This window comes from Aplidium turbinatum, chromosome 2 (assembly GCF_918807975.1).
Source record: "Aplidium turbinatum chromosome 2, kaAplTurb1.1, whole genome shotgun sequence".
Classification (NCBI taxonomy): domain Eukaryota; kingdom Metazoa; phylum Chordata; class Ascidiacea; order Aplousobranchia; family Polyclinidae; genus Aplidium; species Aplidium turbinatum.
In genome coordinates this window covers 14,619,062-14,644,188 of record NC_137473.1, presented here as the reverse complement: position 1 = coordinate 14,644,188, position 25,127 = coordinate 14,619,062, and the positions used below count along the sequence as shown (strand labels likewise).

At 37.4% G+C, this 25,127-nt stretch overlaps 1 protein-coding gene across 1 annotated transcript; it reads right to left on the bottom strand.

Moving 5' to 3' along the window:
* Positions 1-685: 685 nt before the first annotated feature.
* On the bottom strand, positions 686-23,363 carry LOC145787336 (sodium- and chloride-dependent creatine transporter 1-like). The gene is made up of 15 exons (XM_082599065.1): positions 23,264-23,363; positions 20,304-20,643; positions 17,141-17,483; positions 16,081-16,212; positions 12,163-12,339; positions 11,192-11,291; positions 10,628-10,760; positions 9,834-9,968; positions 9,055-9,158; positions 8,161-8,398; positions 7,781-7,912; positions 5,204-5,306; positions 4,277-4,377; positions 2,762-2,935; positions 686-2,031 (listed from the first exon to the last, which is right to left on the bottom strand). Exons 3-15 carry the CDS (start codon positions 17,481-17,483, stop codon positions 1,786-1,788), a joined length of 2,118 nt encoding a protein of 705 aa, XP_082455191.1. The 5' UTR covers positions 20,304-20,643; positions 23,264-23,363; the 3' UTR covers positions 686-1,785.
* Between the last annotated feature and the right edge of the window lie 1,764 nt (positions 23,364-25,127).

Genomic DNA, 25,127 nt, shown 5'->3' with positions numbered 1-25,127 from the left:
CAAAACATCATTCCCACCCTTGCTTAAATTACACCCCCCACTCTCAGGAAGTGTCCGGAGCCCCTGGCTATAGTAACACTTCGCCTATAGTGACACGTGTTGCAAAGTCCCGTTTGCAAACCATATGTTTTGCATAGAAATGACTTCGCCTATAGTGACTTCGTGTATAAGAACACTTTGCTTACAGTGACACCACATTTCTGTCCCTTGGGCTCAAAAATTTCCGTATAAGGACACTTTACGGTGTATTTCCAGTTTAAGTTGGAATCATATTTTGTCCTTATCAGCATTCGCCAGTTCCCAGCCAGCAAATCCATCTTTTTACATTGATTTAACGTATGCAGAGGTTGAACCATAAAGGATTGATTTGCTGACTGGGTTTGAATTAAACCAACATGGGATACGCATGCGCAGATACTGCACAAGTAACGTTATCAACGACGTCATCATTCGTCTATAGTGACACTTCGCTTATAGTGACACTTTTCCCGCGGTCCCTTCAGGTGTCACCATAGGCGAATTCTACTGTATATCATTTAAATAATTTGCTCGTGTGCGGCTCTTCAGAAAAAAGCGTCTTTTCTTGCATAGCCCCCACAGAGGAAATAAATTAAAAGAAAAATATATTTTTTCATAAATTAAAAAGAAAAATAACTTATCTTTGAAAAATATAAACAATAGCCTATTTATGGCGAAAACGATTGAATTATTTCGCATCAACTAACTGATTATAGACAATTCTTTTGCAAGAAGTCCAATTGTATTTACGAGTGTGATAGGCTGCAGTGCAGTACATATGTGTCGGTCTACAAGCATTATATAGAAGACTACGCAAAAACACGGTATGTACAAGACGCATTCGACTCAAATTTAAAACGTATGCGTAGCCTAACAATTTTAAATAGCCTATGAAGAAACGATTAATATCAAAAGTAATATAATTATTCTAATCTCATGCATATGATTTAATTCTGCTATAGACTCGACAGCTGCTGTTCAATATTTTTGGCAATGTATGATGATTGCCAAAGTGTATAACTTTGAATATATTATATAATAAATAGTACTATCAATAACACAATTTAAAAGACCTCAATGCCAAGCAGGGTGACTTAAGCGAATGCATACAAGTAAGTTAGATTAAGACAAAGCGAAAATTAAAATTGTACTATACGTAGATCGGACAATGACACTATAAAGTTATGAAGCATGGACAAGATTCGGGAAAAATTTCGTCTTTACCGGTTTTCGTGTTATCTCTTTGCTGTCGTCTACCGGAACTTTTCAAGCTTGAAATGGAATGCCACCTTTCCGGCTGCAGAGTGAAAAGTGAATATTGTGGTTTCAATAACAAAGTGGCTAACATTTCATGAATTCACGGTTTCAGCATTGCGGGGATTTGACAGCTCGCATAATCCTGTACTGTAAAGTAGAGCCAAGATTACAATAACAGTTTTGATGCTCATAAGTGCAAGTTGCAGTAGCAACCGACACTTTGCAGAAAATCAATGCTCACGATTTTATTCTCACACATACGGTACGTATTAGTTCTAAATGTAATATCAACAAATACACGATATAACGATATTGAAAGTGATTCTATAATAGGAAGATACAAAAAACACGGTTGAGGTTATAACATTCCAATCAATTGCTTCAAAGATTGGAGCTTGTTTGTCACAATGGACACTGAATACTTCACTGAAGATTCAACGGTAGCTTCAATGTACAACTCGTGTTTGGGGTTGATTAAACATAAAAACAATGATAAAACATTTATCAATTTTAAGTCTCTTGATGAAACAATTGCATGCTCTCATATGACGGTGGAGATTGATCCCCGGAGGAGCAAGATGTCTTGGAGGAGGAGAAAACCTCAGTTGTGACACTGTTGGAGAAAGAGTGGAGATCAATCCCGCAAATCGATGACCCAAAAATGTCGTGGATTTTGCTTCTTTTTTCACTCATGTTTGTGTGTTTCATGTTCTCATGGTGGCTCCGAAACTGCGGAGTAGACGCCTTTGCAATTTTCTGAAGCACAAGTTAAATAGAAATTAATGTTGTTTCAACAAAAAAAAAGAGATCTTGTCACAGAACAACAATCTTTTCTTACGATCAATGAGTTTCAAATCCGGTTTCATCCAAATTTTTGAAAAAGTTACATCAGAAGTCTTTTAATTATGTAAAACAGAGGAAGTTAAAATTAACTAGCCATAGAAGGAGAAAAAGCAACAAATAAACTAAAATAACAACATGAGATTCGGAAAGGGCTACTCAAGAAAAGAGGTGGAAAATATGTAGATAAAATGGGATGGAATACATTAGAAGATCGAGAAAGCTAGAATAATTCGTGGTGGTCATCTACTAACCGTGGCATGGTCACCAGACGGCAATAGTGAGCCTCACTGCATATAAAAATGATAAAAACAAAATGTTTTAACGGACGATGCACTCATCTTCTAACTTTAGCGTTAGGCTACTACCGATAAATTATGCTTAGTGAAACAAAAAATAAAATAAAAACCTCTTACTCGCAGTGGATGTGATGCACAACAAGACTGATAACGTATGTCACTTACAGTTGGTGAAATAAACAGCATATGTATTATAGCTTTGGTAGAGAGATAGTTTTTGAATACCATAGCCAGACTATGAATACATGAATTATGCAATTCAATCACATAGATATTACTTTCTTAAAAATTTACAATGATTGAACTCCCCTGACTGAACTCCATAAATTGTAACCTCAACGCCGTACCTCTACTATGGTATCTCCGGGCGCGATTGCCACTTGGTAGATAGCGCCAATGGGAATGCATAGCATTGAGGATAAAGCAAGAAGCCAGCCGAAAAGTTGGCCCCACCATGGGTACTCATATGTTCGGTTGTAAGTGAGAGGTTTATGGGAAACCATTGTGAATATAAGAATGCCCTGAAACAAAGCACAATTGTTGGAGCCCAACGATCTTTTACACCAAATTATGGTTTATGCTGAGGTAAGTAACATAATGTTTTCAAACGAATGGATTTATTTTTTAAATTAAAATTCCAAGCTTCTTAAGTTTCTAATTTTGATTTATTAGCTAGCAAATAACATAAAAAGCTTAGAAAAAATAGAGACTCATATTAGGCAGTTTTTAAAAATATTTGAACAAGCTAAACTGAAGATGATCTAGCTGCTAGCAGACAGAAATCGATTCTTAGCTGTTTATGATTGTACTGACTCGTGCAAAAATAAATTTGTTTGCATTTAAAACGAATTAAGATATACAGCCTACTATCTACAAAAATAAAGTTTGATTAGTTATGTCCTAGCGTCAAAGTTTGTTCACAATGTGCAGCCAAAAAGTGTCAATGAATGCAACGACTCTTGCTTTCACAGCAAACAGCTGCAGCTACAACAGTTGTCGCTACGCAGTCTGCTTTGGCTGTAATCAAGTGTAAAAGTCTTAATTGCTACACTACAAAACTTGTCGCTGACAATTAATACGTTAAGTTTCTGGGCAGCCGATTGTAGCATCGAATAGACAGCGATAGACACGTGTTTCGCCCATGAGGCTGGGCTTATCAGTATCGCACCGTATTCTTGCCACTTGGGTAATCGACCGCCGCTTTTCCAGTCAGTTTAACTCTTATCTTTGTGGAAAGAAAAGAGCCAACAAAACCAGCAGGTGCCAGGGGTAGGACATGTGAGGACATGTGGCCGGGAAGAACACCCCTTCTTCACAAATTAATACTGTACGTTGTTGCCAATACTTGTTTTACTGCACCAGACTCCGTTTGTTGATGGACTGTCCTGTACAAGCTTCGAACATTCGTCGTTCGATCTGGTATTTTTAGTGTAGAATCATGTAATCACCAGACAGTTGATCATGTTGGGCCACAACTCTTTTTTCAACTCGCCAAGCAGCAAGAGCACCCGACATTCGCAAATACACTGCACTTCACGTGCATGTCAATAAAAACTTCTACACAAATACTGCTGTGCCCAAATCAAAGATGTGACAAAGTTAACAGAGCGGTTAATTGTCAATTGTCATGGGCCTAAAGGACACCACAGCCGAAGTTTCTAAGTGTCAATTTTTTCTAAGTGCTTGAACGGACGTATCCGCCATGATTGCAGAGTGGTGCCCTTTCGACTATAGCAGTTGGTTTCTCTCATGATTAACAGTAGGCCCACGCTGTTTTAGAAAGAAGTGTTCACGACTCTTGTCAGGGCTATGGTTTGGTGAGTTCAACTGCTGCTACTGACTGCCTTTATGACCTCACTTACCATTGCAGTTGCTGGCGTAAAGAAGAGCCAACAAAACTTGATGTAGAGTGAAGGCCGGTAACCGATCATGTCCTCAATGTTTCGATAATAGCGAGATGCACCTGATATGGTGAAGCAAAAATAATAATCTGAACGCATTACAATAATATTAATAAGACTTTCGTTTTGAATAGAAATAAATTCTTTTTTCAGTAAATAAGAATAAACGCAGTAATAAAATTATAGTAGCCAAACCAAATGTGTTGTGTTATGATTACAAATTATAGCATTGCAAATAAGTTGAGAAATCATCATCATCAATTTTGCTTCAAAGAAGCCTGATCTTCATTCCGAAGCATCAGGGTCGACGAGATGTCTTCAGCGACTCCTTCACCTCTCTCTATTGTTGGCATCTTCAATTTTCAGGTTTCTTTTTGTCGTGTCATCTTTCACGGTGTCATCTCACGTTTTCTTTGATCTTTTCCTGTCACTATCTTATTCCAAACTCGCTTTGTCAAATTGTTCTCATCTATTCGTTCAACATGTCAAGCCCATCTCAGACAATGACCACGTAAGTACTCTTCAATATTCTCAACATCAGTCTAGTCTCTTAAGACATCATTTTTAATTTTGTTAAGAAGTGTAGAACTAACGTTAACCCAACATTCACTTCTATAACACATTACTCTTCTTACACTCGCCTTGTACAACCTTTCTTTCAATTTGCTAGAAAGCATTCTGCCACAAAATGCACAAAGTGTGCCTGACAATTCTTTAAACTTTTTTTAACCTGCACATATCCTTGCGTCACTGCTCTGCTGGTGCAATTTATCTATTCCTAACATATCTCCAAGAGAGCGGAACTCTGTAACAACTCCTATCTCATCGCATATTGAGAAATACAAAAAATAAACACATTCAGCCTGTCAGCACATGCCAATAACCTACCATAAATCCAAGCGATTGCCACACACTGCCAGAAGGCCATCCAGAGGAGCGTCATACCACTGGCCGAGTAGTAATCAAATATTTGGAAGACATACATTCCACCCTGTAAAATAATGAAGCAGTTATCAGCCTGAGTGTCGTAGTTCGACGATAGTAGATTTTTGAATGGTTAAATCAGTGGTTCTTAACCTGGGCGCTACCGCCCCCTAGTGGGCGCTGTTAACTTTTAGAGGGGCGGAAATATTCAGGGGGCGTTATAGGGGGCGCTACATTCAGAAGGTGTAACGATATTTTCCTCACTGCAAATTTGCTTTAGTAGTTCTGCTGGGGGTACGAGAATCCACAGAGGATGAGGAGCTATATACAGTATAGAGATTGTGTTTAACAAGGGAAGTAGTGATTCTCTCTCAGAGCATTCTATGTTGGCCTATACAGCACAATGCACAACACCATCCGACAAGCGTGGACGTCGGATGGTGTTGTGCATGGCCTTTGTTGTTGATAATGGGCATTGTTTCCCTTTCCTTGTAGTAAGTAAATGGCATTTTGTGGTCAGCTTTTGGCAGGGACAGCGGGCAGGCAGTGCAAGCAAACCATAAGGACTGGTCATAATAATAGTCAGTCAATAATGGTTATTAGTGTAACTCTTACTAACTACTAAAAAATCAGCAGAGATGTGCCTTAAGACTTTTAAGTTAAGAGCCTTAAGGCACATCTGTGCTGATTTTTTAGTATTAAAACTAACATCGGCTTAAACTAGTTTTTTCTTACTAACTAATAACTAATTACTACTGGCTGTAGGCTAGCCTTATAGTCTTGGAAGAAAATGTCATTAGTAGGCTACAGCCCTTATATTATGGTGGGCGCCAGACTATGGAAATCTCTGAAAAGGGGCGCTGGGGAAAAAAAGGTTAAGAACCACTGGGTTAAATAGTTACTTTTGTTTTTAAATTTACAATCTTATGCAAAATCTAGTGGTTGTCGAAAAGAAGATATAGGCTAAACGACGAAAATCAGCACCTGACGTCTTTTTAATATTGGATGAAGAAAAAAAAAATGACAAAAGTTCCTTTCACAATCAACCAACAGATCGATAAATGTAAAGTAGGCACGAACGTCACCACAATATCTTAGATTTAGGACAGTTTATATCATCACTGACAAACGACTAAGTATGATTAGCAAAAAGCTATGAAAGTTATCCCAAGCTAGCAAAATTAGTCCTTTTTTTACTGGTCTGCAGATGTTGAAGATCAATGCAAAAAGAGCCCATTTTGTTGGTTGGGTTATTAGGTCGTCTGGTTATCTGATTTCAAAGAATCTCAAGCAACCTTGAAGCCTCAGTACCACCACAGCATGAGCGAAAATAGACTTCAAATTCATACACTTTTGCATGGAGCCATGCTGTGTCATTGCACCAGACTGTCATGCAATTGTGAGAGATTTATGATGTATTGCAAAAATTTTCAAGGTTTTGGTGTGGAGCAAAAAGAAGAAGCTTGAAATCGTCCTTGTGAAAGAAATGAACTTTTCAGGAAACTGCGTTCATCATCATTATGTTCCTTCCTCGCATTGAGGGTTGAATACAATGCGCCATTGTTTTCGACCATGAGCTGTTCGTACTGAACTTTCATAACTTAATCAGTTAATCAGTTAATTTGTCCATTTAGTGATGTTTGATGTCCAAATCATTCTTGGTGTGCCTTTGTTTCTTTTACCGTTTATGTATATATAATATTTATTTCTATTTGAATAAGGACCTTCTGATGATCCTCCTTTAGGGGAAGCAGGCTGTCAAGGGTTTAGATAGTAATAACTATATTTAATATACCCAGTGATGTACGCGCATACAAAAAATATTGACGCCGTCAGCGTAAACGCAAACGTTCGAAAAACCATACGCCGTATGCGTCAACGTAACTTGTAAAAAAAGTTGGCGGCGTCAGCGCATACACTAGCGTAAACTTATTTTGTTTGCTAGGTGCCAAACATTCACACGGTATAAACCACTTGAAACAAACAACATTTATTTTGAATTTCCACGAAGAAACACAAGCATCTGAAAGTGTTCATCTGACATTTTGCTGCAGACTTGCGGCGTATACGTACATCTCTGGATATACCGTAATATTTATGTATATATAATTTAAACTTATTGTTTACTGTAATATTAAATTTCAATGTTGTCCATTTTTAAGCATGTTCATGTCCATATGATCTGACATATTTTTTTTTTCACTTTTTTAGCTTTATTTAGGCTTTCTTAACAACTGGACTGTGGTCAGACATTATGTCACATTCTGGAAACTGCGTTATCAAAATTGATTAAATGGGAGCGTTTTCCCACAGCCTGGTATCATAGAAAATCGTGATTCAATAACCTCTGTGGCATACTTTATTAAACAATATTGCAATCACTAAAACAAAACCACAACGAACACACCGCTGCAATCCACGAATAAGTGTATCCCAGACAGCGAATCCGTCGTTTTTTTTTACATTGATTCAACGTTGAACTAATAACGCCTGATTTGCTGTCTGGGTAACAACTGCTGGCCACAAACTAAAGTCTCTTGCCTGAGTGATCATTGGAATTTCAATGATGTACCAAATCAGACATACAGCTGCGGCGAAGGCGGCTCTCCATGGACGGAGAGTTCGAGGAAATTGGTCGATGACAGCAGTAAGAAATCCTTCCACACCAACAAACTGTAAAAGTGATTGTGTCAAAGCCAAACATGTTGTTTTGCCAAGGAAAGCAATTATTTAAAAGCAATTTTGAGAGAATTTCAACAAAACACTATGATGTGTAGGTTTACATAAAGTCGACCTTACGAAAACTCCTTGAATACAGTTACTTTTTTTTTGTTTTTTTTAGGGGGAGGAGCGATCACCCCAATCGAACCCCCCTAGAATCCGCCATGACTAGGTCCAACGATAATGATGCTACCACTTACTTGACTGTCCAAGCCAAGCATGAGAATCATCAGAAAGAACAGACAGGACCACAGGGGAGCCATGGGCATCAATGTGACGCCTTTGGGGTAAGCTATGAAAGCCAACCCAGGCCCGGACTCGGCAACTTGATCAATTGGGATCCGCTGTTCATGGGCCATGAAGCCAAGGAAAGTGAATATGACAAAACCGGCAAAGAAACTCGTCCCAGAGTTGATTAGAGCCAATATCGTGCAATCCCTGCGTAGAAATAAAGATGAAAACGGGGTAGAGGTACCACGAATTCAGAACTGTAGCACATTCGATTTGTACGCTCCAGTAGCTCAGTTTTTTGAGCAACCGACTTTGTGCAACAAGAAGCCTTAAGATCATGCGAAGCTGGTTCGGCTCTCAAGGTGTGCGCTTGAGCAACGCATTTAAAGGACTGCTCTCCATTCAGCGGCATCTACAAAATGGAATAATTTACACACAACACTTCGACTATAGCAAACTTCACTTAGCCAATTTCGGTAACCGGGCCTGCGTCAGTGGTTCAAAGATTCTACAAGTATGCAAAATTGCCAGAATTTAGCTCTCAAAATTACAAAAAGGTTTTGTTAGTCCGAGGATAAAGAATCAAACCAACTAATAGTAATACTGCACGTCGTACACACAGCCAAATAAAATCCACGGACTTAAAATTATGCATTTGAGCATAGATTGGAGTAACACTGACTATTTTAAATTGCAGCCTATATAGCCTACTGTGTTTCAAATTAATGACTTTCTAATTTTAAGTGAAGCCTAGTACCGTAACATTTTCTTGAAAAGTCAGATGTCAGAAACACTACTACATTCGAAGAAATGTGTACAAAATATAAGCTTATCACAATAAACTGATATGTAAGTGCCAATACTTCCAACAGTCATTGCTGTAAATGTTGTAACTCCCTAAAGCTGACAGAGCACCAAGTCCAATTGCGTACGAGAAAAACACTTGAGTTCCAGCATCCACCCAAACCTGCGAGTAAAACGTCACAATAATGCAAAAAACTAATAAAAAAATGCACTGCACTTGCAACTGAAGGTGTCAACAATACAAGTGCGTGATAGCAGTGGAAGTAAAAAGAAGGATTGTGGTGCTCCGGGGACGTTAACCTAGTCGCATTTTCTACATAAAATATATTTTGTAGCATCAATATAGAAGGAAATATGAACAGTCTACTCCGAGAACCGCCGAAGACCTTCCAGGTCACTTCGCAGCCACCCGCTGCAGTATCCACACATTCTACGTGATCGTTTGTATTAATTGACTTTTTTTAATGAATGTGTGTAATTATACTCGCAACAAAATAAACGCCAATCAATCAATCAAGGGCCACGGAAAAACGACAAAAATACAAAAATCGCATTTTCAAAGCAACATTTCTGCAATCGATATTATTTCAGTTGCTCTGCCGCTACTTCAAACGACGTTGACCCAACGATTCGAACATGAAACAGTGCAGTATATTTTTCTGTTTTTTCACAATGCTGCAACCAAAATTTCACCCAAACGCATTTATAATGGAGACATTTTTTCGTGGTGTGAATAAATCTCAAAATTCCATAGACCTAAAACTAAGCAAAAATACCTTATTTTTCAAATTTCTGATGAATTTTACTGAATACGATGATCAAGCGTGGTGTTACTGACCTGCGCTTCTTGTAGTTTTGTCCAGTTTGGTTTGAGATAAAATTCGATTCCTTCACCTGCGCCATCTAATGTAACACCTCGTATAAGCAAACAAAAGAGGACAACGTAAGGAAAAAGGGCAGTGAAGTAGACAACCTGAAATTTTAGTGACGGTAATCATGCTGAACAACAGAAGAAAAAGTGCAATTAAAAGTTTGCATCATTAGGTCATTTGGCTTTACAAAACTGGTCCCACTTTTTAATCGATACAACCAAGACATTGCCTTTGATGAAACAAAAAGTAAAAAGGGAAACGCAGATAAAAAAAAAATTAAAATTTCAAAATTTTTCACCCGCTGTTATTTACGCTTTTGTTGTTTGTAAGCCTTTAACAGGGCTGTGAAGAAATCCATGAAAAATGAGTGGCCTTGCACATGCGATGCTTGACCAAGAATTACGATTCATGAAGAATTAGATACGGTAGCTTAAATGTTTCAAACAAAAATATTTTTTTCTGTTTTGTTAATAGCCTAAACTTCACTGTCTTGGTTCCTTTTCCATTTTAAGTTCCTCTTAAATGAATTCCTTTGAACAATTAGCTTAAAATACCTTTAGTCTAAAACCATTTGATTACATGTCTGGAAAAGCAATTGCGCAACCAGCAAATCAGTCTGTTTTTACATTCATTCTACGTATTCAGCTGTAAGTAGTTTACATAAGTTGTAACGATCACTTGACATGTAGTGTTATGGCAGCCGGTGGGAGCTTTTACCAAATGATCAAGGAGTTAGTTCTCTGATAAATATCTCCCATACCTTTCCAGTAGACTTCACTCCTTTACAAACACACACGTAGCACAAGAGCCAACTTATTAACAAACAGATTGCCAGCTGCCATCGTATTTCTCCAGGTTGGGTGATTTCCGGGGTAATTTGAAGCACTTCACGCCTAAAAGTACGAGATGCAATTAATGCGTGTATTCGATTTATCCATACATGCCTTTACTGGCAGCATGCAATTAAGCATTAATTATGTATTGGTCGATCAAACTTCTGATTCAGTAGAAGGCTACTTGGCAGTCTTTTAGTCTTCGATTAGGCTTTACTGGTAATACGAGGAGCCAATAATAATTTATGTATTTACTACCCCCCGAGAAAAAGTGTTACTACGATTCTACGAACTATACCGACGGACTACTACTCGAGGGTAATATATCAATTACGATGAAAGAGAATAGGCTAAATATCACTGTAAAGTCTGCACCATAAAAGAAGTATAAACAGCTGTGAATTCAAACATTTCAGTCCGCTCAAAGCCAAAGTTGACTTATTACGTAAAAAAACATTAATCATAAATTTCAGGAAACACAAACATCTTACTCCCAGAACTCAATCACCGGAGAGGTCCTGGAAATGTTGAAGAGACTCACATTCCTCACAGTGCTTGTAAGATTTTCCATTCCACTGATATTTTCAAGTTCTGACACACAAACAAGCTAAACAGGTAAGTTTTTGGTATTTTAATATCTATAAAAGAATAATTTAACATTTTGCTGTGCCATTTAAATGTAAAGCTTGCGATTTACTTAGGTCCATAGCATCCTGTTAGAGATCTATCAACATGTAATGCACATTTTACAGTTGAAAGTCATTAAATTGCTTGTTTTCAGTCATTAACTTGTTCTTCGAACATTGATGACAGATTGACAGAATGAATTGGAGAGGAGCTTTGCTTATTTTAGTAAGATTGGAATTTGTCTAATTAAAACCATTAAAACCTGCTTAAAGCTTGCCTACAGTTTCAAATTTATTTAAAATGTAAGTATCAAAACAGGCGTTGAGGGCTTTAAGAGCGAGTGAGATTCAGGGGCGTTTAAAGGAAAACTTGGGCTTAGCAGGAATGGAAGGCTTTCCCCTCCAAACAAGATGACCATAATGACAACAGCAAGACTTTAAAGATTACACGGATCATTCTTTCAGTTCTTTACACAAATATGTGTTTTTGTCACTTGGTTTCAAAGAAGCATTGAAAGAAAAAATACAGGGAGTAAAATCCATTATCAAAAAGTTTGGCTTCAGCGCAGAAGGTCAGGACGATAACCTTGCATTGTTCAATTGCCAAAAAAAAATTATTCCAAACTAATGATCGTGCCTTCTAGATCTACCACTTAGCTTAATAAATTACATAAAAGCAGTGTTAAGTATTAAGTTGGACCTAAGTATTTAGCTAAAATATTAAATAAAACAAAAATGATGCTTAAAAAGTTTCTATAAACCTCACTCCAACTTCAACCTACTGAAATACTACATGCGTAATATTATATTGCAACGTAGATAAATTTGTAACTTACTATGATGATAAGCCGTAAAATTAGTTGTACAGTTTTCGGTGTTCCAGTCATGTCCACACACAGACCAGGGTAGCACGGAAGTAAAGGAGCGATACAAGTAATACAAGGCCCAAGTTAGAACCATAATGTAGTAGCTGTTGCAGAAGAATACAATGACAGTGGAAGCAAATCCAATACCTACGAAATTAATTCACAGTTTTTAAAACTTGTGCCTGTAGGTTTACTGGTACTGGCTTCAAGCATGGGTCTAACGTTTAAATCGTTTAAAGTTTACTACCGAACATCCAACTTGATGGGAATTGTGGACCTCCTTGACTTGAATGAGAATTGAACCTCCATCGAGACTGTACTACGGTGTCCAGCTCCAGCATATCATTCTTAACCAAGTTGGAAGTTTGATTTCCGCTCAAGACACATGGATATGCACCACTGATGATCCCGAACAAGGGTGAAACTCGAGTATGGCGACTTCCATTTTCGTTTGATTAGAGACTTTAATTCTTTATAAACCCCCACGGCCCACATCTCCATAATTCGTTTGCATCAATGTTAGACCAAATAGCAGAAATTTAAAATAATACTGCTAAGTATGTCTAAAACTACAAACTTGAAACATTGGCTAAAACAACGGGTTCGGCTCATATTAAAACCCCAGTTGTCTTAAACAATTTTAATAAACACAAGTGTGAAGTTTAAAATTTAAATTTTCGTTTCGGTTCTTGCCATTGTTCCAACTATCCGACGACTGAAGGTTTTCAACTAGAACACTTAAAATGAACAGTGAACGTCTTTAAAATAAACAATATGTAGATTGAAAATAAAAGGTTAGTTTCAGATAAGTATATTCATTACGTTTTATGTTAGATACTGTATTAAGACAGATAGAACACCAGAACTTAATGAATTTGTTGTTTTGTTGGCTACTGGTGTTAGGCTACTTCCGTTTGCTTATTTTGTCAACAAACTTGTTGCTAAAAGACTAACCTGACGATAAAATTAAAGTAAAACGAAAGGATCTCAAATAGCAAATGCTATAAACAAATCCCTTCAACCGGTGCCAACCGGATTTAGCGCAGCGGTGCTGAGTGTACAGTTTTGTTGAAACATAAAAACCACATACTTTGGGCCCTCCGATTTTAAACAAGTTGTGCGGACAGCCAGGAAGAGCGCTCCTTTCTACATTAAGAGCCTTCTTTTTGCGATAGTATAGAAAATCACATCGGTGTCTTTATGATCATAGCCACATTGCATTAGTTTCAGTAAAGAAAATACCTAAACCTTATGATTGGATTATTTTCACAGCTTCTAAAACGCAATCCAAATAAACTATCCAGGTTACCAACTTGTAAGGCTGAGCTCTGCCATAGAGACCAGCAGTTGGTGACCACTTTTCTGTTGTAGTCTACTATTAGACGAAACGGATTTCTTTTGGCCAAACTTTATGCGATGAAACGCGGTTCGAAATGAAACTAACATATTTACGAAGAAACTTACATTCAAGATGAAACGAAACAATGAAAGATATCTTATGTTCAACACACTGCCGCCCTAATTAGTAAACCTTCCTAGCGCATTAGGCAATGCCATGTGTTTTTATTCAGATTTTGGAGGATGCTGTCTAAGTTCCGAAATCCTTGCGCGTTTCGTTTTTGCTTCGAATTCTCACAGCGAAACGCAACCGATTTCATTTAGAAACAAAACAGTTTTTTTATTTCTGTTTATTACACCAAAAAAACTTATAAAACAAAATGTAGTAATTTGGTTTTGAAAAGCTGTAGGCTAGGGGAAGGGAAGGTAGGCTAATTTGATACACTTTTAACATTTTTTCCTGTTAACTGAAAATTACTTGACACAAACTATTGATTTTAAGCTGAAATGAAAGTCTGATCATTTACACACTTTTTAAAAACATTTTCACTTTTCTACTTTTTTACTTTTTTTTAATTGAAATTTTAAAAACGTCACTCAAATGTATCAATTTACCTTCCACGGAAGGTAAATTGATACACTCGGAATGTAATTTGATACAGTAAAACTAATAAAGAAATCCCATTTGACAGCAAAGCAATAAATAAAAATTTATTATGTGGTTGGCTTGCTTGGGTGCATGGATAACTGTTGAGGCCCATGTGTGCGGCGAAGCTTCTGTAGCGGGATGGACATGGGGAGGATGATTGGCTGGAGTTCTTATTCAAGGGGGTGCTTTGCGCTTTTCTCATTTTTTCACAGCAGATAGCGTGTAGGCATACGGAAGCTTATATAATAGTTGTTTCCCAAAGCAGCAGGTCTTGTTAATAAAGAAGAACTTATTTAAATCAACTAGATCAATGACAACATTTATTACACTCACAAAAAGAATTTAATATACTGTATCAATTTACCTTCTCTACATGTATCAATTTACCTTTTTCAAAAAAAGTTTTAAATTCTAATTTTTGTATGCTTGGTTGCACATTGCAGAAAAAACCTGACATGCCCTTCAAGCCTTATCAATGAACTGTCAAATGAGTTTGGTTTCATCTTTCAGGAACTTTTCTTTAATTTTCCAGACGAAAATAATCATGAGTTAAAATTTGTACGAAAATGCTCAAAAAACACACTTTTACAATTTATGTCATAAAAGCACGAGTTAGCTGCATGGTGCAATTTTTGTAGGCATTATTTTCACAGGTCTTCCACCTAATGACAATATTTTTGACTAATATTTTTTGTACATTTCTGTAGGGAGGGTGTATCAAATTACCTTCCGTATCAAATTACCTTCCCTTCCCCTATAGGCCTACTAGTCTCTCAAATGAAACCCTGAGAGCTTCTATCCGGGCTTCTATGCCAAAGTTAGTTGTGTTTGATGTTCATTTAATCTGCAGTTAACCAATTAAGAATTTTACAACCCACCAGTCACTAAAATCAATGAAATAACGAGCCGAAGTCAAAGTGCCATGACAAGTGTCAGCTGTTGATTTCCGTGGGGACTACAATACAATTAGCATCGCCAGGCAAAAGTACTGGAACAGCTTTAACCACCTTCATCAATTCACACGTGACGACAAGCATTAGTATAGCCGGCAATCGGTTAGTTATAAATAGTTTAAAGCTGAGGCTAACCACATTTGGTTATCAGCATATCGTGACTGTTAATGCGAGTCCTGAGCTGGACTGCAGATCATTTTTTATTAAAAAGCAAACAATGGCCAAGGCCATTAAAAATGCTTGATTTGTCACATTTTTCAGTTTCTTTGTTGTTGTTTTGAAATATAAAAAAGGATCGTACAGTCATTCAATTTTGACTGTGTGTGAAGCTACATGTGCTTGAGAGGCTGATGACCTTTTACTTTTTTTGCTAGCGGTTAATACTTTGAATTTTTTTTTTGCCAACCACTCTTATTCAATCCTCTAATAACTTTCTCCAGGCGAAACCACGGGATATAACATTACCTCGTAGTGAGCAGTCCAAAAATATGACGTTTGGAAAACTTAAGTCTGGTTGCTAGCAACAATTTTCAAAAAAAAATATTTACAATAAATCAAAAATGATGTTTTCCCTCTGATTATAATTTTGTTAGATCTCAAGCCAAGTGGTGTCACCGTGTCAGACTGCATATTCGCTATCTGTCGCAAATCAGGTGCATGCAAGTATGAAGCTATACCATTAAATAATTAATGGTCTTCTAATCCTATCATTTTCTTTTACAACAAAGAAAATTACTTAAAGCTGGTTAAAAATCAATAAAAATAAATAAATTGCCTTATGCATTTTTTTATAGAATCACAAACTGCACTCTTCTTACATTAGTATGTTATTTACCATATCATGGTCTAAAATGAAATAGTTGGTTGAAAATATCAAAATTTGTAAAAATTCCACCAACAACTACGCTTCTCTCTCATTTTCTTTTCATTTTCCATTCTAATCTCTACCTTTCATAATGGGACACAGATCCCATATTCCAATTCCTCCTTGCTTCATAAACTGCCCAAGTGAAATTTCCAGGAAAAAGACGGGAACCCCGCTGACCACAATGAAGAGCAAGTAAGGAATCAAGAAAGCTCCTGCAATGGCACAGTGAATATCCACATTAATAACAGTGGGAGGAACAACATCACCCGTAATCGATAACCTGGTTCGTTTTTAAATCGTGAGAAAAACCTCTGCAAATATTTTGCCTAAAGGACAGATAATGAAGGCAACAGAAACTGTAAAGACTTATTCTAATCTTTAGGTTATTTGTTGGCAACAGAAGTAGGCTAACAAGCTTTAAAATTTAAGTTATTAAAAGGTAAAATTGGAAAAAATTATCTCTCTGGTAACCGATTAAAACGAAATTTTCTGATTTGCAGTGGAATTACATAAAGACTGATTAAATTGCGGAATGAGGCTACAAAATTGAAAGTCTGAATTAAACAATAACTAATAGTCTAAGACTCTAAACGATACAAACCTAAAAACGAAAGTTACAATAATTATGTGATTCGATTGAAAGAAAAAACTATTGCGCAACAGTCAAGAACTGACTTAAAAAAAAAAAACAGTTTAATCGTGGTGCAATGTAATGTAGTTTGACCAAATGGCAAAAAAAAACATTGACCTTTACTATTTCTGGCACAAGTAACAGGGCTTGGCATGTGGGGAGCGTGCCGGAAATAGTTTAAGTGCCAAATTAGATTGTAATTGTACCCTACTAGTTGTAACGCTTTTGTGGAAAAGCTTATTTTGTTTGACCCATTTCAATAGTTGGAAGCAGTTTGAATAGCAGATACGGGATTACAACGAAATTTGATATTCAGACTCTATGATGGTTCTTTGTCTCAATTTTCATAGCAAGCTCTCATACCAAGAACATGATTACACAATAATCGTGGTCTACGTTTACGCAAAAAAAGAATTCTGTGTTTTAGGTGATTTAACATCAAATCATACAGTATTGACTTAAACCAAAGTTTAATGCTGCAAATAGCCATTTCAATGAGTATGTCTTACCACCACCATTCTTGTAACACAGGTAAGGAAATCTCCACACGTTTCCGAGGCCAACTGCAAAACCGACACAGGCCAGAATGAAGTCTAACTTTTTGCTCCACGTTTCCCGATCTGAAGAATCATCCATTTTCCCTTTGTTCAAAACTTCTATGTCATCATCTCCTAAGATACCAACAGATACACGGACAGACACCTCATTAGGAGGAACAGAATTTTTATGTTCAGCTGCTGAACGAACAAGAACAGAATCTTCGTTTTCGACCGGGTTTTCAGAATCATCTGGATACGTCCCTTCGTATGTGAACTCATTTTCACCAGTCCCATGTTTTACGAATGAATTCATCTAAAAAGATTGAAACATATTGCCAACAGGTTTACAACTCTATCTGCTAAATGACAATCCCCTTTAATTAGTACAAATTTAGTGCAGTTCGGTTGCAACAGTAAGAACTCGCCAGCTGTTGTGTTAAGAATAAAATAAATTTTTAAAAAGATACAAAATTTTTTAACAAAATGTCTCGATGTGTCTATATTTCCAAACCCCTTACCTAGTAGTGGAGCCAGGCTACATATTTTAGCAACGTGTAGGCTATTGCCAAAACAGAATACAAGTCACTGTTTTTGTCATTCGTGAATACTGACTGAATATAGGGAGGGCTTATTTAGCAGAAATTTTCAATTTAACTCAAACCTTGAGTTTTGGATGCAATAGGATATTCTAAGACTTCTGGTCTATTTTTTAAGTATCTATTCAGTCCCTCTCCCTTACCCTCAAAACTAGGTTACTTTCAAGAAGGACTACTGTGTCTTTACGTCTTGTAAAAAATGCCTCATATTATTGTAGCCTATTTGCGTCACTTATTGGTTGCATCATTTAAACTTCAAATATTACTTGCTACTTTGCTGAAACTCGCCAATACGCTTCAACGGAGCCGCAAACAATTTTTCTTGTCTAGATTTTGCACATTTGTAGTAAAACAAGAAAAGTTGCCATTACGATTTGTGCGCATTGCAAAAAATGTGACGTAAAACTTGCTTTGCATTCGATCTATATAGGGCTTCATTTTGAGATTCTCCTGTCAATTGCTTTTCGTTTAACAGCTTGCAGTGTTTTCTTAGTCATACAAGCATAACATCCTGCCTGACCAGATGTGGCACCAACTATCCGTTTCCTCTGCTGACTGCAATGCAATCACGTAGCGGTAGGCTAGTTATTTTGTTTATGCTTTTGCTGCAACAACCCATTGGAAACTTTAGATCGACAACTGGTGTTTAAGACGCTTCTCAATAGCAATATTAAGTGTAAAGTTAAGTTGTTGTAGTGGATGTTTGCTGACATGTCGTAATTACTGATATTATTCATTGGCTGTAAACAGACTATTGAGCTTTCGTTGAACATACAAACAGGATGAATGTAACATTGTTATGTAAAGTTCCCCAGCTCAAGAACCACCATTTCGTTTGCGCCAAAGTTGTGCATCAGTGAGCTTGAATAGGACTTTCTCAAATGCTCTTAGGCGGGGCATTTTGCATTGCTGATAATATTGGACAGAACATTCAAGACTATTATTCTGGACGACATAAAATGTCCTCTTGTCTCAGAAGAAACGAGGAAAATGGGAAAGACTCGATATTTGTCAATCACGTTGTCGTGGACCATAAATGACTCTTCTTCTTGCTTTCAAGTCTGTTTGAGTTTATTAATATCGTTGATATTTAAAAACTTTTGAAAAAGCAGAGCCTAAAGTTTTTTGATTGTCAGGTGTATCTGCAGATCGTGATGAACAGTGTGCACTGTTCGGGTTAATCGCGTTATTTACAATTTTATCACTGCTTACTTTACGAACAGGAAAATACAGTCATGCTTTTATACACCTATATATACCTATACAACTCATGTTTGATTCTATATTCATAGATACTTCTTTTGGCCTTGTTCTATAATTACAAGTGGGCGATTGCCATTACTAATTGACAAACAGCAGGCCTACCCCTGGGCATAACCTACAGGAACAGCAGACCTTGGCATTAAACTTTTCACAATATCTGAAAGTAATACAACATGTAACACACAAAATGATGAAATGGCTGTACTTTTATAAAAAATGGATGTAGTTTAAAAAAACCCCTAAGGTAAAAAATTCCATGAAAAATCTGCACGCGCTGACAATTATATACCGTCCAAAAGTAGGCTATTTCTATCGTGAGAGAAAGACTAATTCGGGTGCTATGAGCATGTGTAGGCTACCATCAGGAATTTTGACCAGGAATGGATTTTTAAATACACTCTCACGTGACTAATTACATAAATATTCATGCATTTCACTACACGAAAAACTAAGGAAGTTTCGAAATAGATTTCAGGCGAGTTTGGGTGTATTTAAGGAGCTGTAAATTTAGCCGACACAATACGAAATTGGTCACTGAACTCTTTATTAAAAATCTTTCTTTTAATTTACCAATGATCCAAATGAATGCGTAGTGCAACAAAGAATTAATTATTATCAAAGAAATGGAGAAAACCACGATAAATTGATAACTCAATATCAAGCGTAATGTAGAGCTTTGGGCACACAAGTGTAAATAGAAAATTTGAAAACATTATGAAGTTGAAATTAACACTCCCCCTACAAATAGACATTGCTATAAAACGTGTGATCAGTTTTGGAAAGTGCACTCATGGTTCACTGCATTAGCATGCCCATAGAAAGCGTCTATGCTAGGGCTGTTTTCTTCATTTTTCTTTGTTCATTTAAGGAAAATGCAAGTTTAATACCAAAATTATCACCTAGATCTGTTCACATCTGGTATACATACAGTTAATAAAAAAAAAAGATTTTGCAATAAAATTGAAATTATCGATTGAAAACACACTGGACACATTTAAGCTTGAGTTTTGGCGTGTCTGAGACCTTAATGCAACGTTCGGTTTGCGAAATATATACGAATAATCAGCGAAATACTGGACTTATAAAAGCTAAACAAAGTAATTTGTCTAAGTGATTTTTGCTCCACCTACTATTTGTTATTGAAATAGCCAATATTAAAGCGACAGATGTTTTTACCGGGTCGGTTAACAGGCTTTTACTTTTCAAAAAATGGAAGTACAACATTGCCAATATTTCATTTAAATATTGCTAGTTTAGAATATTTTTCAACGTACCTTTGCTGGAACTGAGAATATCTTGTTCTTCTGTGACTAAACTGGCAATGGATGAGAACGTTGAGAAAGATTTTGTTAAATGTTGGAAGATGGGGAATGCCTTGGTTGGGAGGTAGCTGTACTTCAAGTTTTAAAAACAATCAATGAAACACTTAAATGTAAATAATCGGAAATATCTCATGGCTTACAACTTGATCTGACTGGCCATTCTTGCTCCAGCAAGGCTTAAAATCTTCTTTCTGTATGGAGATAGGCAGTGGTGTTCCCAATATATACTTAGCTCTTTACCTAAACGCGTCTGGTACCACCTCCAGCGAATTTTTTTCACTCAATTGTTCAACTGAAAAAAAATAAACAATACAACGCTTTTGAAATACGGCCACAATACACAAAAGAATGATCTAATTATAAGCTTGGTTGCGCAACTACTGGACAAGTAAGAGAAGCTCTGAAACTGAAGGTCTTATAAATCAAGGTCGAAACAGAATGACCTATCTTGTTCAAAAACCCAACAAAATGTAACCTGATAAATTAGGGATAGGTCACAAACTGCGATAGATTTTGTACTTGTTACTTTTTTTCTGACAATAGCTGATACCAGTGTGGCATTAATCATGCACAACAAAGCAGACGACTAAATATAACACTTTTATTCAATCACAGGTTTACGTTGCACAACAACCGCTTTCTACCTCACTGCAGTGTGATTGACGTTGAAGGCAGCTGTTCTTTGCTTCTAATGCTTTAATCTTGAAGCAGCATTATGTTACGCTGCTTGAAGTGGACATTACGTTTTACGGCACTAACGCAAGCGTGGCGACGCTGATAATGGCAACGTGTTTCTTAGCAGAGAACAACTGAGGGTTCAATAATAGTTTTTAACTTCTTTTAGGTACAAGACACATGATTAAATTTCAGGTCAAGTGGTGGAAAGCAGGTCAGGGTAGCTTAGTCCAATTCTACCATACCATCAATTGCGTTGACAGGGGGTCTTGGAGGTACTTTTGGACTCGGGCCCGGGATAAATTTGAAAGCCCGTAACCTTCACAAGCGGCCCGGAAACTTGAAAAACACCGCGTATGCTTTGAATCTGTTGTCTTTTTCTTTAAAAGTTCTTGATTTGTGGATCAAGAATCTCATTGGCACCAGGTTCAAATTATCTTCCCTGCATACCATGTAACTTAGCATTCATTTAAGCCTCAGAGTTTTGTAAATGGGGCACCCAGAAAAACATGGTCAAAGGTTTGTTTCTTTGTGCCGCATTGGCAGATTATTTTTTAGAAACTAATTCTAGAAAAACTGTATCGATTCAAGGCTGGTCACACTTCATTGAGTTTCCCATTTTAATTTTTTATACGTCTTATTGTTTATTATGGCCTTTTACATAAGTTCTACAGTAAGCTACTACTACTACTAGTACTATAGGCCTATATTTTACTTCGTAACCGAAATATATTTAAATTTTGTCAAAACTGAAGACCGAGAAAGTAAAAACGCATTTTTCGGATGATATAACAAGATATTGTCTGACAGTCAACAAAAAGAGTGAAAAATGCAGGTTAGTATCAAAGTTGTTAAAATGTTCGTTCTAGCCCAGTGTTTCTCAACCTTTATTGGTCCAAAGCCCCCTTTATGAACTGGCAAAATGTTACCGCCCCCCAACAAAAACGATTAATTACGACAAGCGAATATAAAACAATAAATACTATTAATACTACAAAAAGTGCTCAATGCAAAGCAAAAAGCCAAGCAGAGCGATATAATTACATCAAATATAGTTACAAATCTCTAAAACCCTTAGAGCCTGTTTTACCCTAAAATGGGGTAAAACAGGCTGTAAGGGTTTTAAAGACTAGTAACAATATTTGATGAAAAGCAAATATATTTGTGCGAGCATGAAAACAGTATAGGCCTACTGGTAGGCAGTGTGAACCTTGGGCTTGGTGAGAAAGTGCCAGTTTCTTCACATCCGGTGCAAAGCTAGTGAGAAACATTCGAAGATCACCTCTTATGGATATGTCGTGAGTTTCGCTGTTTGGTATGTAGCAGAACAACACAGCTGAATCCCTTTTCCACCAGGTATGTGGTAGGAAATGCTACCACAAAGATACGAGCTCTTTGACGAAATCGTTACTCTGGGCGGTAGATGGGTTAAACCAGAATGCCCCTAATATTCAAAACGCCCCCCCCTGCAAAGTCAAAGCGTCCCCCCGGGGGGCGGTACCGCCCCCGTTGAGAACCACTGTAATCTAGCCTAGTAGCCTGTGCTTTTGTTAATTTTCGATCTAACATAGATTTTGGTCCAGATTTTCCAAGGTCCAAGGTCCAGTCCAAGAATCTCATTGTCACCGGCCCAAAATATCGTCCCAACGGCCCTGGGAAAACTGACACTGATGAAAACTGCTGCAGAAAATAAATAGGCTAAGCCAATATACAGCAGGGTTACTCAACTAACTTTAACAGAGGTCCAGTTTGACAAGTTGAATATTTTTAGCGGTCCAGTGAATAAGTTATTTCCCACGTAACCACGAAAGTTAAACTATCTGTACCAAACCACTTTTTTAGGTAAAATCTAACTCGAATTGGATTTCTAAGAAAGTGTTGGGGAGTCTGGGAATCGAAGCACCCCAGTAACTAGGATAATCATAGTAAAAATTGCTTCCTCCAAGTAGAAATCTGTTTAAAAAAGCCCTGAAACGCAGCAATGAGGTTATTCTTCCAAAAGCTCAAGGTCCACCATCAACACCCAGAATGTCCGAATTCGGACCGCGGTCCGCCAGTTGAGTAGCCCTGATATACAGCATACAAACATATTGACATCTCAAACTCTTATCACGAAACTTGTCTGTGTACGCCACAAGGTAGCCCTAATCATTGTTTAGGCTAGGGTTTTTCTTCGTATTGCAACCAGAAATATTGTTGATAATAACATACACCAAGCAAAATATAAACTAACTTACCATATTTGAGCCTTTATCAATGCAGATAATAGGTGGTATTGTTGCATTTACAACATCATATATAAATTGAATCCTAGCCTGCACGCTCACCCAAACTAAGACTGTAAAACTGGACCAATTATGTCCATTGTTTGCAAACAATACTTGTCAAGACAAGTTTCAAAAATTGATTGGGGTCAGAAGTTCAGAACCTGAATGTCGTGGTAAGCCATAACAGGACGTTACAGTAGCAACACCAAGGGCGTCCGCAGGTTTTCGGTTAGGGGGGTCAAGGTGGGTTCACTCCACCCTTTCGGCCGGATGCAAATTTTTTTTGAAAATTTGACCATTACACCATCCAGACAATTTATCATTTTTATCAGTGTTTACATTTCTACGGATTTTTATCAAAATTGGCCAGAGCAAAAATTATCAGAGTTATATAATCGTTTTATTGCATACTATTATCTTGCTCAAGTGAACCTGTAATATATACATATAATATATACATGTTAAGCGTAAGGTGTAATATATACATTTGGCGTAATAATGCACTTTGTTTTGTCATAACTGTGTGGTTTCCGCAGCGACCAACTGCTAGTAGCTAGTAGTTCCAAGAAGAGATACAGTAGTAAAAGAAGGTAAGAACAGAGAAAAAGAAGCATTTCAATTACGCGATGGTATTTGGGAGTCTATTATCTTTAAAACCATACACAGAAAAAAGTTATGAGTTGTTATTATATCAACAGCAAATTTGAAAATTAGCGTCAAGTATTCAGAGCAAATACTGGTGGCACCAGTGAGGAATACTATCGCCGCTCCATTTACGTTCCTTACATAGACTCTTTAATCCAGTCTCTGAAAAGCCGCTTCTCAGAGACGAACATGCCGGCATTCATGTTATACCGACTGCATCCAGCGCAGATGGAGAAAATTGACCGTTCAGACTACAAAGCCCTGGCAAAACCATACACCAATTCTACAACTTTGACAATCAGCAGGACGCCATGTCGTGGTATGACATAACCATAAAAGGAAAATTTCCTCAGTCCGAAGACCAGGAAGAATTGGAATTTGTGGACTTGGTGAAAAATATGGAACTTTTTCCCGCTGTACGTCAAGCGATGATAACATTACTGACCCTCCCCGCCACTACTTGTACGGTAGAAAGATCATTCAGCACAATGAGGCGGGTCAAAACATGGCTCAGATCAACCATGTCTGACTATCCGGGCTGTGTATGATGAGTGTCCACAGAAACCGAATAAACTCGGACAAAAATTCGTTTATCCAAAAAGTCATCAAAAAATTCGGTAAAGACCCATGTCGACTTCACTTTGTATTCAAGAACTGATTAACTAAACTGGTGGCTGATTGTTCTTTTCTGTATGATTCAATGTTACGAACAGCTTCATTGAATTCACGAAATACGAGATGATTTTATCTGAAATTGTGAATTATCCTTCTTCAGATTTATGTGAGATAAAGCCAGTGCCCGCACTAGTAATGTGGTTCTGAGGGTAGGCTACAGGAGCTCAAGTTGTCGAATTTTGCGATTACGGGTAGCTCGTAGGTATCTTCGTAAATTAATAGAGGAAGTGAGATACTCCTGAAGAAGGGTGATGATCACAATCGGAGAGCTTGACCAGCCAGTCATCACTCGTATCACCTTCACCCCTCCCCCCTTTTCATAAAATTGCCTATTTTTGCATTTGCTCGCTTTTTCATCCAACAATTTTCCAGGGGGGGGTCAGCTGACCCCATTTGCCCCTATGTGCGGACGCCCGTGAGCAACACCAATATGTTGCTGTTAGGATTTGCGCCAGTTTAACACTCGTGTTGTTGAATTGCATTCCTTTGCAAACTACTGCCGACCTTGTTACCG

What these genes read in the sequence shown, in the direction of transcription:
- LOC145787336 (XM_082599065.1), bottom strand. Translation starts at nt 17,483, where the DNA reads ATGAATTCATTCGTAAAACATGGGACTGGTGAAAATGAGTTCACATAC. An exon ending in GTGTTACAAGAATGGTGGTG is followed by an intron (nt 16,213 to 17,140) that starts GTAAGACATACT and finishes GTGCCATTGCAG; the next exon opens with GAGCTTTCTTGATTCCTTAC. An exon ending in GGCAATCGCTTGGATTTATG is followed by an intron (nt 4,378 to 5,203) that starts GTAGGTTATTGG and finishes TCACCATATCAG; the next exon opens with GTGCATCTCGCTATTATCGA.